Source organism: Platalea leucorodia (assembly GCF_965183815.1).
Source record: "Platalea leucorodia genome assembly, chromosome: 2".
Classification (NCBI taxonomy): domain Eukaryota; kingdom Metazoa; phylum Chordata; class Aves; order Pelecaniformes; family Threskiornithidae; genus Platalea; species Platalea leucorodia.
In genome coordinates this window covers 63,509,961-63,527,833 of record NC_138824.1, presented here as the reverse complement: position 1 = coordinate 63,527,833, position 17,873 = coordinate 63,509,961, and the positions used below count along the sequence as shown (strand labels likewise).

The 17,873-nt window shown below is 37.5% G+C and overlaps 1 protein-coding gene across 1 annotated transcript in view; it reads right to left on the bottom strand.

Annotated features, from left to right (window-relative positions):
* The window catches only part of MYO16 (myosin XVI), a gene marked incomplete at both ends in the record, with an annotated part of 315,156 nt that extends 299,362 nt beyond the window's left edge, over positions 1-15,794 (bottom strand). Inside the window, 1 exon segment of the mRNA XM_082305019.1 lies at positions 15,767-15,794. Within this exon segment, the coding sequence (XP_082161145.1) occupies positions 15,767-15,794 (28 nt within the window).
* Between the last annotated feature and the right edge of the window lie 2,079 nt (positions 15,795-17,873).

Genomic DNA, 17,873 nt, shown 5'->3' with positions numbered 1-17,873 from the left:
ATAAGATATTTGAAGATTATTTCATGTGGTTCTTGCCTCAGCGTATGACAAATTAGAGTTATGTACAGTGATTCGATAAGATCAGTGTGACTGTCATGGTATATTGTACTGGATAACTCATTAGCAGTGTCTCCATCAAAACACTGAAAAAGCTTGCCAGGGTATTATTTATTTAATGAGATGCCCTGGACCAAAACGACTAGAATAAACATGTTTGTCAGTATGTATCTGGTTTTAAGGTCTGCATCTTCTGTATAAGCACACAATATAAAAACCTTTATGAAACACTGAAATATCAAAACCAGAGATCCTTTTATTATATCACATTGGTTATTAACTAGCACAGGACAAAGGAAGTCACTACCACTGTAACTAACAGGAAAAAAAAAAATGTTTCAAGGATGCTTGCTAGTGTAGAGCTGCTTCACTGACTGGGTCTACCCTGAACCACTAGAAAAAGAATCATTGCTACAAAACAACTTGTTCATAAAATTGTGGCAATTTACTCACAATTGGAGAGAGTGCCAATTGCATTACAACACAAATTACAAGCTTGATCCTGCCTGTATGAACAAGAGATTTCCGAGTAAAGAGGAATTGCTTGCTTTGAATTGTCACTGGTTCTCACTGTGAAGGTGAGAGAAGGAATATTTTGTGGCACTACAAGCACCAGCTCCTGAACAACACGAAGAGCTTGGGAAGGGTGATGGGATATAAACAGAGAGGAAGAATGTGATTGCTACAGGCATTTTCTTCCATCTCCTGCCGGTTATTTGAGCCCAAGTAACTTTACGGTACGTAGGAACATTTTTGCCATACCTCTTTTCAGAAACCATATTGATACAGCTTTCCTTCATGTTTCCGTTTCTAATGGCTTTATGTCACTTAACTTTAGTCACTTGCTCTGGCATTTAAATTGGGAGTCTAGTCATCCTAAAAAAATGCACCTCAGATGGTAATTCATATTGCCTGGGGGTGATTATTTTCCTAATCTGGATCACATGTCAGGAGGCATTTCCAGAATGTGAAGCTGAATGCCTATATACATGTTCACACAGGCACTACAAAAAAGTTTGCCGCTGTGCTCATATGTATTGTATTTTGACTTTTCATGTGATATAAATATTTGCTGCTGTGATTCAGAGAAGCAAGTACTCCTGGACCCTGGGAATAGTGTGTTTTGCAAACTGTGGCAAGTTAAAAAACTTGTCTCTTCATTAAGGGCACACACACAACCAAACTGCTGACATTGCTTAATGCAGCAAGCATCTCAAATAAGGTGACACAGTATTATGGTGCATAATGCTTAAAACTACAAATTTGCAAATACTAAGGCACATGCTTACCTTATTTATGTAAACATTCATGTTGATTTTGGTGATATTTTAAACAATGAATAATTAAGCTTCTGGGTGTTTGGAGGACTATGGTCTTTACAGTATAGAAACAAAATGTAGGAGGCTTAAATTACCTGGAAAAATGGCAATCTGAGATTCTGACAATGTATCTACTTGAGACTGCTACCTAAACAATATTCTTTAAGCATCTTGATCTCATTAAAGGAAAAAGGGTAGAAAACCCTCTGAAACATACACTGTGCATAGCTTGGGTCCTCTGATACTTCAGCTCCAATCTTGGTCTGTTCTTGCTAAAGATATGGTATCAGTCCCTCTTCATAACTGCACTTAAACACCTACATTCTAATTTAGATACCTGAAATTTCCCTGAATTTCAGAAAGATAAAATATTTGAAAATTTCAGCAACTTCAGTGAACTGTTAAATAGATTAGCATTCATTAAATAACAAAAAAACCCCCAATTTTTTATAAATACTGTACTATTGCATGACACTTTTAAAGCTAGCTAGCTAAACATATTCACAGTATTAACAAAGATATGTGGGAAAAGCATGCAGTGAGCAGCAAATACTTTGGCACTTACAGACCCAGATACACGGATGGTGTATATCAGTGCGGCTTCATCCAGTTCAAAAAGCTGCATTAATTTACACCCCATGTTTGATAACAGAAATCAGACCAGAAACTAGAGCACTGACCCCTTTCAGTAATGCACTTTGCTGTTATACATAATGACTTTACCATACATGATGATTCTCTGCTACCAACAATGCATATTATTTAAATTTATTATATTAAATTAGAAATAATAATTTATTAGTATTTATGCAGCTGAACTGAATTCCATATGAAATCACTGATACAAATACAATAGCCTAATTGAAGTTATGGTGTCTGGACCACAGATCAATGCATTTTTTAGAGGTGCCCTCTTCAGAAATCAAGTCATTATGTATCGTCTACTGATCTTCCAGTTTCAAAAAGAAATACTTCTTACCCACAGAAGGGGCTAGATTAGTTTAAATCCATCTCAAATTGCAATGTTAAGGTCAGTATCAAAATACTTGGATTTGAAAATCCTTTGTTCAGCGCAGAGAAAATTACTTACCATTTGAACAGCCTCTCCATTACGTTTATTAAGCTGTAACTGAAGTGCAGTGCTCATAACCACTCAGCCTGATTTTAATGGCTAAAGCATTTTCATCAGGTCAGCAGTGCTCTGCTCACTGTAGTGATGGGCTGATTCCTTTTCTTTTTTCTTGGTTTCCCTCCCTACCCCACCCCACAAGCAGATAATCATGAGGGAGCAGTATAAATGTAAACTATTTACCTTGTAAAGAATGTAAGGAATTCAATTAATGCCAAGTCTTCTGAGAATAAATTACATTGCAGTAAAGAAGCTGAGGTGTTTCTCCTGTTCTTGGCTCCACAGAGCTTCTTTTGGGTGTAATTACTAAGTTAGGGCTCTTAAATGACGTGATATACAAAGCTTCCTCATTTTCTGCTTAACGCCCAACTCTGTCTTTGCTGAAGAGCAATCCTGAGCACATTCAAGCAACCATCCTCTTATAAAACCCTACTCCTGTATGCTGCTCTTCAAGAGCCTTTCGATGTGACTAGACTGGTAAGCAGGAACTGCAATCAATTTCCAGCTTGATACCAAGGAAAAGTTACTTATCAGACACTATTAATCAACTCTACAGGCTTTCTAATAGACTCTATTATCTATCTATCAGCAATTCAGTGAAGTTACAGTGGCATTCTCTAAAAATTTATTATATTTAAACCAAAGAATCAACCAGTTTGCTATATTGACTTCATAGTGATAGAAGAGAGCCTGAATAATAATGAGTCAAATATAACAGAGGGCTCTGCATTGTCATTTGTGATTTATGTCATGTAGCAGTCTGTAACATATGGATATTTTATGTTCTAGGTAAAAGTCATTAACTGTGTGCCAGCCTATTTAATAAACACAGCCAAACTGCCTGCCCATGCATTGGCCTTCAGTGTAATAAAACACAGGTTTCAAATATATACATAAGGGGTTCTTCCCATTTCTTAGAAAAAAATATCATTATTATTTCCTTTTGCCTGTCTTGAGGCACAGGGAACTCACAGGTCTGAATGCTCTGAGAGGAACTGTGTATATCCCAGAGCAGTAGTCCTCATCTGTGGATCACATCCAGAAACTACACGAATGCAAGCAAAATGAACAGACATAATCTGCTCGAGCTCATACTGTTTCTTTTGGTAAAGCTGCTGTCTCCATATCCTTTCTATTGCTGTCATTCTTCTATACTTCCTTGGAGGATGAGACAAAGGTGCAGTCTGGATTCCCACAAACCACAGCATAGCTCAAGTACATTCTCCTGCAAACATCACAACCTTTTGTAAAACAAACTAAAACACCATCGTCTGCTCTGGAACACTGGAGTTTCCAACTGAAAAGACTGTACTCTCAGAGATGAGCAAAACACATTAATCCATTAATTTCTTCTCATATAATATTCCAGATAATTGAGCTTTTAGGAGATGAAAGTCTGTCTTCAAGCTGGATTCAGGGCTGTATTGTACCATCTCCAAATAATGACTGTCCAGACAATAGGCCAAAACACTACCTACTGCTCTTCTGGGCTTTAAGGAAGGCTTTTTGAGCAATTGGTCCATGAAACTTGGGATTCAGTATCCCCTTACCAAAAAGGAGAAAAAAAAAAGTTGATTTTGGATACCTCTATTCTAGTACGTAAAAGAAGGGCAGGAAGCAATCTCTGGCTTGCCAGTTAAGTGTTATGTACTGGCTCATGTTCACATGGCGAAGGTTCATGCAGACCAAATGAAACATATCTAGACAGCATAGCACATGGTCCTGATTCTCCTGTGATTATCATGCTGTGCTCTTGTGCTGTAAGACACAATTATCTTTTTTTGTGGCTTCTAAATTTCACAGTGTCTAAAGTGGAGACTGAACTGCAACATAACAAAAAGGAATTTTACAACATAAAAACAAAGGTGTTTGTGAGGTTACGTTCTAGTAAGTAGTAGGAAAGTATGTGTAGGCACGGAACAGTGTTTGAGGCTACAAAGCCTTTTGAAATAGATGGAAGACTGGACAGGGCATAGAGCACGTAATCTGGAGGAGTTTCATCTGCCCTGTCTATTGGGAGAGGTCTCTAGATTCTCTCTGCAGCCTTTGCCATAGAGAGGGCTAGTTGGAACTGTTCAAAACTGAGCCAGCGAGCTAAATAACAATCCTGTAGACCATCGGAGGTCCAATGCCTTTCCCTCTTTTTTACAAAGTGTAGACAGACCCTTTGAAGTTTTTTCTATGACTACTGTCTAGCCACCTTAACTTTCCTTCTGCTTGCAGCAAGGTAAGTGGTGCAAAGGGAAATTCTGCATGGCAATGCATTTCACCCAAGGAAGAAGGACTTGCACGAGGCTTAAATTTCCTTGCAACATACTTGAGACTACTTGGTATCTTCTGTGACAAGAGATTCAATGATCATTAAGCTAACCCTGATACCCATATGGTAGAAAAGCAACATTATCATTGCGAACCATAATAAAATAGTTGTACAACGTTCCTAGGCAATGTAGTACCAAACAGTGCTCACTTGTTTGAATAAATTGTGTCATGATTAACCTGTTTTTGAAACATTTTCTTGAAACTGGGTAACAGGTTTGGAAATTATGATGGGAATAAAAAATAAAAGATGCACAGATACACATAAGCAACATAATCACACAGACTTTGTTTCCTTAGGAAAATCAAAGCAAAATATGCTTATATGTTTCCCAAAGATTAAAAATATTATTCCTAAAGCAGCTAATTTTAAATTTTTTAAAAGAAATATTCTAAGTCCCTATGTCAGGATCTGAAGAGAGAGTTTAAAGGAATCAGAAAGCAACAGTCATCTTATTCACACTGAATGCACTAACACATTTTTAAGACATATCTATATATAGACAAGTTAGAAGAAAAACTAAATTGGCTCTTTGAGCTAACCCTTATAATCTTTTGTTCACTTTTGGAACTATGAATTTATGTCACTCATTATTTGGGATTTCCAGAAGCAAGCAGTGTATATTTATTAGATTAATATAAAGCACTTAATAAGGCTTGTCACTCGCAAAGCCTTTGAGAAAACAACATCAGCATATTTGGTCATATTTTAATAATCTAAATTGCTATAAATCACACCAACAGCAAGTAAAACTCAGGAAGCTCCAAGTCAGAAGGCACAATGAGAGCAAAGAAGACCTGGGCTTCCCAAATGACAATAAAAAAGATAAGAAGGAAGAGATGAGAAGTCCTCTAGAAAAAAATATCTCCTTTTAGTCCTTGCACAGACCTGGCTGTCTTTATTTGGCTGAAATGCAAAATTTATGAATTTGCAACTAAGCTGTGAAGACAAAAGTTATTTCCTTACAGTGCAGTAAATGGAGATGTAATAATACATTCATCTCTAGTCCACACTTTCAGGTATAGGACAGAGAGGAGGGAAGGACATGCATCTGGAACAGATGCACTGGAAAATTCTTCCTGCCATCACAGTATAATATAGGGGGCTTGTTATGCAGATCAAGGACACTCAGATCACAATAAATGATGAGAAACACTGACTGTTGCTGATACTTGTAAATCTGCAACTTTGAAGGGTAAATTAACACATAGGTGCACAGTGAGAGGAAGCCAAAAATTAGTTGCTGCACCTCAAAGGTACTGAGAAAGTTGAACAGCAGCAGAAACAACCAACTGTTTTACTTTAAATTAATGTCTGAAAAAAGAAACAAAAAATCAGATTGTTTCAAAATGTGGGGCAGTTCTTTCATCACAAATATTCTCAGATATCACTATTTAGGCTGCAAATATGCCAGGGATCAAGAGGCATACAGCATATGAGAATTACAGAACAAACAACACAGGCAAAAAGCACATAAATAAAAATTTGCAAAAGCCTGCATGCAGCAAATTTAGTAAAAAAAAAAAAAAAAAACAAAAAAAAAAACAAACCACAAAGAAAAAGGTATATGTGGGTTAAGACAAAGAGGATATTCAGTATCATACATTACAGAGAGTCAAAAGCCAAAAGGGAAACAGTGGTTCATAGACCTAAACATAAGGACTGGCAAGCACACACGAAAGGAAATCCTGTGCCAAGAGGACTGTGGTTCTACACGCAATCTAATCATTTACAGAGATTACTGTGAAGTAAAAGCAGATGGAAAACTAGTTTACAGTACAGTGGAGCTAACAAAAATTCTGCAGCACAGCTAATATGTAGGCCTTTGGTCACTGTTCAGTGTACATCAAGGGACTGCTATCTCAGTTTTCAAATAGCAAAAGGATTGAAAACAGGCTCTCCTCCTTTCTGCAAAAAGGCAACTTATCTGGAATATTGCATTCAATTCTAGACAGTCAAATTGGAGCAGTTCAAAAGAAACTACCACAAATGGTTCTGAGGCCTGAGGGACTGATTTACGAGGAAAGATGAAAAGAATTAAATATGCATAGCTTAGCTAAGCAGTGACTAAGGAGAGACAAGTTAACAGAAATTTGAAGGGTGAAAGGGAAAAAGAAAGGTTATATAGCATAAAAAGGAATGGAATTTGGAACAATAAAATGAATTTAATATAGTGTAAATTTAGGCAGAGTACCAAGATAAAAATAACACACATGAATGAGATTAACAGGTAAGACCACAAGATTCCTTGTTCAGTATACTGGGTGGATAGCCACACAAAAGCACCAACGTGGGCATGCCAGTCCAATGTTTCTGGCACTCAGGGCAGCTCACTCACTCAGCTCTGGCACCTCCAGATGGCCCTGCAAAGTTCTGTAAAGACAACTCTCCAGTAAAGTGGAGAAGTAACCGAGGAAAATTTCTGGTATGTAGAGCTACACCATTGGCATCTGAAAGACTTCTCTCCCTTGCACTGGGGGAATGGTTATTGGGTATGTCCTAGGTAAGCCTGGGCTATGGTTAGAATAGCAAGGGCAGTTGCTAGTCTGATCTGGATCTTCATGGATAAGTGAAAATGAAAGCAGGCTGAGCAGCTGTCCTGACAACGGAGTTTACAATAGTCTGTTAAGGTCACCTTCCACATCTACCATCTAGCATTGTACTCATGATCACATAATACTATAGCACAGCTGTGTGGGCACATATAAGAAAAAAAAAAAGCGCAGAGAATCACTATTACATTTGCTTGTGAACATGCATAGCAATATCACTTCTGGGTTAAGTTAAAATGGGGAAATGGGGTTGATCATTTGTCTGAAGAAGAGGAAGAAGAAGAGTAAACTGAACAGTTTCATCTCATCTGACAAACTGAAAAAAAGCATAGTGTCAATGGATGGACTCCTAGTCTAACTGAAACTTCAAGTTCCTTCACTGACAAAATAACTAAACAAACATAAAAAATGTTTCAAAGCTATTGAAGAAACTGAAGTAGAAATCAAACAGAAATTATTATTGCAGCTCCAACATTACTGCTCACAAGACAGAAAAAGTGTCTCTCAAAGACACAATAAATCTATATATTCATTGGTGATTAGGAGGAATTAAGTATGTCATTTAGATTGCCTTAAGAGCTTTACTTTTCACAACTGTCTATGTGATTTACACATACCACTTCTGTAACTAACATTGCTAGCTAACAAAATCAAATAATTGTGTCCAAAGCAAAGCACCTGAAAAGCAAGGTATTAATTTCATCTGCAATCTGAATATAAAATTTCTCCTGTTTCACATAAACTGAGTGCTGAGTAAGCGATACATTGTTTTCATATATTTTCTTAAAGCCTCCTGCAATAAGCAATCTAAAGACAACAATACTACTCTTTCCACGAAGACTGAAAAAAGGGGCAATTTATACATGCCTGTCTCCCTCCTTCCTTCTCCTCAGCTTAGATGTCAACATTTACAAAACCTTTACAGGAGAAAGGTTTGATTCCTTGTATAGTAAAAGGATCCCATTTGAAAGCCATCGATTAGCTTTCAAAATACAACCTTAATAAATCGCTCTATTTTCTGTAGATGTCTTTACAAGGTCCCATGTATATTTTATACGCCATACTTCATAACAGGATTTGCATCAAATGGGACCACAGCAGGACTCCACCAGCCTGAGGTGGTATGGCCCAGATCTATTGCCTGTCTACATGCTCTGAATATCATTTCGATCTCTTCTGAAAAGTCATACCGCACAGAGAGACATTCGTAATGGGATTTATGGCCAACAATGCCAGACTCCACATACTCCTTCTTCCCAAGAATAACATTTTTTGTTTTAAAATCAGCTATGAAGCAAAAAACAGTAAAGCACATTTCCAAGGGGAAACCCTACAGGAACGTCTGTATTCTAGCTGGGTAAAAACCTAGTAATAAACGATCAAATGCTTTTCCATTTCTGCACTGTGCCCTCCTCTCCACACTCCTTGCCAGGTCCCATTTTTGCTGGCCAAAAAGAGATTAAAATGGACTACATCCCAGCTCTCTGAATCACCTTACACACGGGGGAGCTTGACAGGGACAGTTGTCTTTCTGTGTTCAAGAATGGCACTGGCAAGGAAAACAGATTTGGTGATACTTCTTGCATTTGTGTTTCTGCAGGTTATAACAGATTGACCCATGTCATCTGTTACCTGAGGGTATGTCCAGTAGTCAAAATACTAGAACTTGAAGATTTCTTTTAGCAGGTCTTATTTTGCTGTTGTTTGCACTGAAGGCAGTTGCTTGAAAACAAACAAATGGAAAATACACTTTTTAATAAACAATCAATTTTAATTTAATTTAATTTTAGATTTAATCTTTAAAATCAGTGGTGCTCCTTTATGATATAGTAAAAAATTTGCATTAGGACAACTCTTTATTTGTTCCCAATCAAACTAAAATTCTGTTGACTTAATTGATTTCCATTTGTTTAAGAACAAATTAGAATTACTTCAACTTAAAATTTTACATGCTTTAAAATAATCATGTTTATACTGTGGCAACCTTGATGCAGGTGCTAATTTCATTATCTACAAATATTTTCTCTTTGGTTTTACAACTTACCAACCGTGCACATGTTCCTTAGCCTCAAAATTTCCACAAACTTTGTGAGGAAAAGTGGCTATATTGCTACAGTTTCACAGGTGGAAACAGAGAGGTTTGGGGTTTTTTTTGCTGTTCTCTGTTCTTGCAGCAATCTTCTCAAAAATGTAATATCAGAATTCTGAAGCTTCATGCATGCTGTGCCAGTATGGTGAGAAAATATGATACTTTGACCTTTACAATCTTCTTTCATCTTATTTTCAGGGTGGCTAGATTTCTTTGCTGTCAGTAGAATCACTATATCAGAGGAAAAAGCACTCCAAATACCAAAAATACAAGAGATTTCTTTATAATTTCCTCACAAGTTCACAGTAAAGTTTTCACAGAAAATGCTGATGCTTCTCTTTCATGACAGATTTTTTACAGTGTGAAACAAAATGATGACATAAAAATTATTTTGGGGATGACTGTAAATTCCATAAAAAATGTTATAAATAGAACCTATTTTTAGTTGAATACAAAGCTGGATATATTGTAGCCTTCAATTGTCCAAGTTAACATTGTTCCTCTTGCTGTCATTTCAAAATGTATTTTTCCAAATACCAATTCAATATAAATCTTCATCTTAATATAATTTCCAAATGCTATTCTAAGCAGTTGTTACTGTTAGGAAAGTTGTCAGTTGTTACTGTTAGGAAAGTTTTATTTACTTGGAGGCACACTTGTCAAATTATTAGATGACCAGTATTACAAAAGTGCAAAGATAATTGGGCTACTGCCAGCCCAAAATATATTTTTCTAAATATCACTTACTATGTCTAAATACAGATATTAAATTAAAGGTTCTTTTTACCTCTTTTCTGGCATCCAGTGTCATGATTTCTAACTTTTTGATATTTAGGCAAGGTAGAAAATTAGTTCAAATTAAAAAAATAATGATGAGTTTCTGTTGTTGTCACATGAAGCCAGAAATTGGAGAATAAAAATAAATAAAAATCAATCAATCAATCAATCAATCAATCTAGGTTTGTAAGATAAAAACCATTTGTTCTTGACCGCAGAATTAAAAAGCAGTTTTACCTAATTTTTCAGATATTCTTCATGACATCTGAATTATCATACTGACAAAACTTTTTTAAAAAAAGTCTGCATTGTATATCACTGATACATCAGACTCAGATTCAGTCTGTCAAAATGGAATAAGAAACACTGCATATTGTATTAGCATTTCTTTTCTGTATTTTACAGTATAAGCTTCTCAAATACCTTTCATCAAAATCTCTTTATTCCCCCAGAATTGATTTATGCATCTTCACAGGATCTAAAAACTCCCAAGCAGTGGCTTGTCACACATAGCTGCTCCTGTAGCTCTTTCTGGACTCTCAGGGAAGATGACTCCTGCCTCTTCCTCCCAGCATCATTTTCTGCAGACAGGGTCTCCCAATCATGCTAGGCATCTAATTTCAGTAATAATCTTAACCTTATGCCATAGGTCACAGTGTCATAAGCATGTACAAGGAAAAGGAAGTTTTCCCTGCAGCCATGTTGTACTTATCTGTGTTACTGCAGAAATAAACCATGACACAAGAGTTCGTTGACACCATCATGAAATATCAACCTAAACTAAAGGGATGGCTGTTGAATAAGAACTGGTACAGACCTGCTGCTTCTATTTACAGCTCTCCTTCCTACCAGCTGCATAATTTTTATTTTTTTGTGCCTTGAGCTCCTCATCGATGGCAGAGGACATTCCCAAGAGGACATGAGAATTCTCTGGGACACCACAAAATGGGCTATATTAATGAATACCACCTCCTGCCCAACCCTGGAACAGAATAAATCCTGTTCATGGGAAGGCGAAAACACTTTGAAGACTGTCCTAGTTCTCTCGCATCACTAACTGTTCAGTGTGACAGAGTACCTATGTGTCACTGGTACTTGGGTCATCAGATATCACTTGCCGCCATAGAGGCAAAGGGTTCAGGTCTCGCAGACCAGCTAGGGGGCTCCAATTTTTCTTTTCAGGCTCCTCTTCTCTTCTTATTCGGTCTAAGCTACAGCAACTCACTCTATTGAAACACAGATGATATTTTCACAGGCTGTCTCACAGTAAGAAATCTGACACGAAGGTATCACATGTTTCACCCACAGTATTGCCTCTTTGTCCATGGGAGAATCAAGTTCAAGTCCCCATCATCTGTAAACTAAAACTAATGTATCATATCACATCTTCCCTCACCCCTTTCCAAGCTGCATAAGGCACAGGTAGAACTATCTCTGTGGCACATGCCTGGAGCCTCAGAAGACTCTGGGTGATGTGAGAATGGCTGAATCCCTTGGGAAAGCCACACAGGTTGAATTTAAAGCGCTAAACGAGAGTTTGGGATAATATGACTCTTTCCTCCGAAGAATCCTGGAAGGTGCTAATGCAGTCTGTCCCATAACCCTGGTGAAAAGGGACAGACACAACCATAGGTGAAATGCTCATCCAACTATGATGAGAGTTCTAGTGGTTAATTGAAACAGAAAATGCATTGAAATGGTAAGCTATGTAAAAGTGGGGTAAAGTTAAATAAAATGGAAATTATAACAACAATCCACAGAATTTACTCTTCTTTCATTCATAAAAGTGATGGTAATTTTGTTATCAAATACTCTGTGACTTAGCGTGAAAAATACTCAAGATGACATCTGTAAGTACATTACTGCTGGCTTTGGCCTTTCAAGCCAAAGTATATGATTAAGGTCTCTGGCATTACAGACTAAAGTCAACACTGAATTTTTCTTGATGTAAGGAAAGACCCCTGTAGTATATCGATTTTTTAAATACTATGATCTGGAGGCAGCAAAAAGAAGGAATACATCAGTACAGACTACAAGATATCTGAAGAGGATACAGCAAAATTTAAAGGCCAAATCTTTCAGTGCATCTTCTACTCTAATTAATTTTCTTCAGGGACAATCCTTGCCATGGATTCAGATGCTGAAGGTAATAAGGGCTAGATGTTGGAGAGAATTATTTTATCTCTTTTATAACTTGTTTCAAATCCTGAATTAAATTCACCAATAAACAATTAGTAGTAAACAATAATTAGTATTTCCATCCCAGATTTCTGTAAGCATTGGTCTGTAACAAAGCACAATTCAGTGTTTCATAATTCATACAAAGGAGATAAAGGAATCTGAAACAGAGATAATCCAGAAAGAATAGAAGTAGACTCTGATGTTCAGATTTGATGATCCTAATATTTGGATAAATTCACTTGGCTCAGACTTTCAGCTGGTGTGACTATAACTCCTTAACAAGGTTTTAATTCTGTTTGCATTTATGCACCTCTGCAGCATTTGCAGTGGAAATCAGACTCTTGAGTAATGAATTTAAGCCTCCTGACTAAAGCACTCTTTTTCTTAGTTACTTCTGCAGATCCCTCAGAGGAAGTCCAGAGCACAGGTGGAAAACCACAGCCATAACATGTAAATGATGATATTTATATCATAACTAGATATACAAGGGAGAGAAGATAGCAGCAAGGTGCTGCTTAATTTGCAAAATTACATTAATTTGTACAGTCTGTCACACAAATCATCGAGATAAAATGGCAGCCAGCATCTGGCAGATAACATGTGGTACTCTCCTACGTACCACTGTTCTCTCTTCTAAATAGCTTACGCTAGCTGATTGCCAAGGAGAAGCTACTGGCACAGAGGGACAGCTCTCGGCACCAATGATACTTGGCTGCAAAAAGGAGATGGACACTAGTAGTGACAACATGAACTGCTCAAACAGGCAGACACACATACAGCTTGTGTTTTAAATGCTGCAGGTGCCAGCTGAAGACAACACGATGGCTGCAGCAGGCCCTATTCCAGAGTATTAACTGGGATGAAAGACCTCACTGGGCATGGCCCCAGACAATCCGGTCTGACCATGCAGCTGACCCTGCTTAGAGCAGGAGGGTGGACTGAAGACCTCCCAAGGTTGGATCTTTCCAACCTGAAAGATCCTATGAGAAGATGGTGATAGTATAACTCGTTTTCACAGCCTCCTAGTGGGAGCAATACACTGAAAAAATGAAATATTAGTAAAATTGTACTAACGCCATAGGAGAATAGCTATAGCCCTTCTCAGCTCAGATCTCCACACTTAATCTCTGCAGAGACTAAAAAAACAAAATGCAAACACATGCAAAAGCCAGACACATAGCACTACAGTTAATAAAATACTAGCTTTAAAGTGCCATTAATTTATATCTTTTAGATACTTCCCCTCTCCCCAAAGTAGACCAAGAGACAGTGCTCTGCAAACACACTTCCTCTGGTTCAATGACCTTCTGATACAGAAATCATCGGTGAAATGGATTCAAAACAAAGCGGGGTGTGAAGAGTCACATCCCAAACCCTGTGAGGTTCAGCTGCTCTCAGCAAATCTCAGAACATCATTGGTGCTGCCACCCTGCACACAGCCCTGGCCCATATTTGATCCCAGCTGTCTGCCAAACACAAGCATCAGCAACACTATTGGCATGTTAAGTCAAATGGTAACACTCAAGGGAGGATGACAGAGGAAGTGTTTCTCCTTCACTAATCACAAGTGGAGATGGAAGCATTTTTGCCAATTCTGTATGGAGAAGCATAGGCAGTAAAAAGCCCTTCTGGCAGGCTCCAGCCAGCACCCATTGTCTGCTAGAGGACACTATTTGGAAGGAAAAGTGCTGTGTGGTAAAATGCCCTGATTTAGTGAGAAATCACTAGCTGCAAAATTCCAAATTTGGAAAAGAAGAAACAAATAATATTGCCAGAACTAATGCTGTACATTCACCTTTCCCTCTGCTGTGTTTTAGTCCTTCATCCCTGCCCTCTAACCAATGCAATGAACACCCCAAGTAGTCATCATTCGCTTCCTTTTTATGAGAGAACATCACGGTCATCCTCATCTCTTTCCAATTAAGGAACCTATAGTTTCATTGTAAAGTTACGTATTTAATATGCTATTGAACACGCATATGCCCATATATATTCGCTACAGTTTCACTTTAAGAAAGTAATTCCAAAGTGAATAAAAACTGAACAATACTTTTCTGACATCTTCAAGATAGTTATTATGCCACAAATTTCTCATTTGCATTTATCAAATCTCATGACAAGCTCAAAGACTTATTCTTAGAATGCACCTTTAAAACTATGCAGTAAAACTAATCTGTGCTTCTCTGCATGAACAGGGAATTTAGGCTTGTAACTCCCACCAGTATTAAAAGCAGTTCCATACACAAGTCCCATTGAATCTAGACAAGGGGAAACCCTCATAAATCATTTTTCCTTGCATTACTAAAATACTTCCAGGGCACCTTAATCTCATGTTAAAACATCAAAGAACCACATTACTCGTTTCTTAACCGTAACACAGTATTTTAAAAATAGTTTCAGAAATGTCCTTGGTACACTTAAGCCATCAAAGACCACAATCTGGAGAGAAGACCTTTCACAGCAATCTCCTATTTGTCATGTAAAAACAGTGACATAATCACTAGAAGTCTGAAGTTTTCCAAGTCCTGCAGTAAAAAATATCTCCATGGCTCACAAACTACTACTGGCTGTCCAAAACAAGTATCTAAACAATAATTCATTTATCTGATGTAAAACCAGCAATTTCCACTCAGCCCCTGGATGCTTTAAAAGGCAAACCCAAAAAGCTCAAAAAATGTGCAGCTAGGAAGACAAGCAGCCTTGATAGGCAGACCCCCCCCCAAAAAAAAACCCACCACGCTGCTAGGAATTTGCTCTGCATTGAATCAATACATTTAGCATAGAGCCTAATTTCAGTCTTTAAGGAGGCAGCTTTCATGATTCAAGGTTAAAAGTTCATTATCATTTTTTAAGTCTGTCATACCATATAGCTAAATATTCTGATAAAGAGAGGATACAAGCATTTGATCTACAATAGATGATGAGATGTGCTCATAATTATGAAGCTATTCTCATTTGTATTACCCCTGTAAAGGGTAAGAGCCATGTCCGAGGTTGTCCTTACAGGCGTCTTTAACATAATGCTATCAATGACATGTTTCTTCTTTTTGGATATTATTTTTTTCGGTGATTAATTTAAACAAAAGTTTTAAAAGCTGATCAGTATGAACTTCAGAATGAGAGCTTTATCACACACACAATGAACTTGCCTCTGAACAGAGGAGAAAAAGAAACACTGTGCTCTGCCTGCATATTCACATGCAAAGTAACAACTCCCCTTCCCGACTACCACGTTGACATCATGCAGCATCTGCCTTCGACTTTTTGCATATGCATTGAAAAGACACACCTCAGAAAATAAAAACACAGTTTTAAAATCAAAATAACCATTTTGTTACTTACAGCATTTGATAAAATGATAATGAGACATTCTTTCATCTCAGGCTGCAGTCTTGCTACAGGTTTCAGCATTCTCTTCTGCTACAACTGTCATGCTCAGAAAATGCATTATTTAGAGCCCTTCCTCAGGTAACCAGTATACCTCAGAATACATTATTTAATGTAGTTTCTGTGCCAGGATCTTGCAGAGCCTTCCAAGTCATCCTCACCCGACTGCTGGAGTTATGATAAACCTCTGTGCGTCTTGAACCATGACTACTGCACGTGCTATTGTAGCACAATTGATTGACACTGCTCCTAATCCCACATCCCCAGGAATAGAAAGATTTAATTGGTGTGCACTTGCAGCCACATTCTTCCAGCACTGAGGTGTGCTGCTGCACTGCGGCTCTCACAGTCCTGCCAGTTAATGGCTTTTCAATAGCTTTCAAATGGCAGCAAACTAAGCTTGATGAGTGGGCTCGAATGAAATAGCAGAGCAAGGGATCTTAAATTTCATTTGTACATGTTGTTCGTGTGCCAAATGTGACCAGATTCTTAACTGGTACTAAACCAGGATTATTTTTAGTTGCCACCAGTTGCTGTGTGAATAGGAAATGGATACAGGTTGCCAAAAATAACCACCTTTTAGCATCATAGATCATTTTTCAGCATGTTGTAAGGTAAAAATCAGGATAGAGCTCACAGCCGTCTTCAGACTCTCCTGGTTTATGCATGGGTTCTTTCAAATTGAGCTAAGAAAAAAGCTTGTGTGTACATTCCTTGATATGTTGTTGTTTTGTCATTTCTTTGTATTACATTGCATCTTTTTCACAGATGAAATATTTATGTCAGAAGAAAGGAACGGCAAGCTCTGCATGGTTTATATCATGATTATGTGCATGTTATCTAATGATATTTTAATCACTGATTGTAAGAGAAAATGTCTAAGAAAACACATCACTAAGAACAAGTCCATACAATTATTTATCAGACCGTGGAATAACAAGTCAATGTATACTGACACATTACCCGGTTTCAGATTAAGGGCACACAAAAGGCAGACCTGCATTGTATTTTAAACACCCAGGCTGCATCATCCTCTGAGCACAATTCCTGCATTACTTTTCCAAGAACAGTCTCCTAGGAATTTGGTTACTACTTCGAGAAACCTACAGAACTACCGTAAAATATTTTTATAAAATCAAATAATAATTTAAGAAAACTGCACTCAGAGAAGATTTCCATTTGCTTATCATGTGTCGTGCTTACCATAGTCATCACTTCACTGAGTGAGAGCTCTTGTAAAGGGAAACTGATAGCCCAGCCATATTTAAATCTTTTATTTGCCTGAAAGGTTCTCACCTACTATTTTGTATACATACCATTTTTAAGAGCTACAAAGCGTTAAAAGGATGACAAGGGAAAAGGGACTAACTCATTAGTGAGGATTACTAATTCAGATTCTATTAACTATTCTGCAAAGTTCCCACAAGATATATATTCACAGGCTTCCAGTGATCCATTAGCAAAACCCTTAGGTGAAATCTCTCAGCTCCTAACAGCCACATATTTCAAATCTGGTTTTAGGTATAATATACACAATAATAGTTTTGCAGAACTAATTATTTAGGTGTTTTTTTTTCCTGAAAACATCATTTTTCAAAAGAAAGAGAAAAAAAAAATCTAGAAATAACCAGGGGAAATAGAGATAAATTATATAAAACATAATACAGTAATTACATTACCATGGAAACTTTCTACTGTAAAGCTCAGAAGTCCAAAGTAATTAAATCTATCCAGACTTTCACACCTATACAACACTAGGCCAGTTTGAGCCATATGGCTTATAAAATAAACATACAGAGTGTTTTAAGAGGCAATGTTAGTCATAGTTCATGAGCAAGTGTCAAGTAATGTGACAAAAAGCCCTTTGAGCAATATTTTTTGGCGGAGACATTCCTGACAGGTTCATCTCTGGTGGTACTGTCAGGCAGACAGACTGCCATGTCTAATAACATCATGTTTCCACCAACCCACTAGGTAAGTCCACCAAGGACTCTCAGTAACCACTGGCGAACAGGATTAATGGACAAAGGATGCTTTTCTGAAGACAGAGATAAAAGGAAGA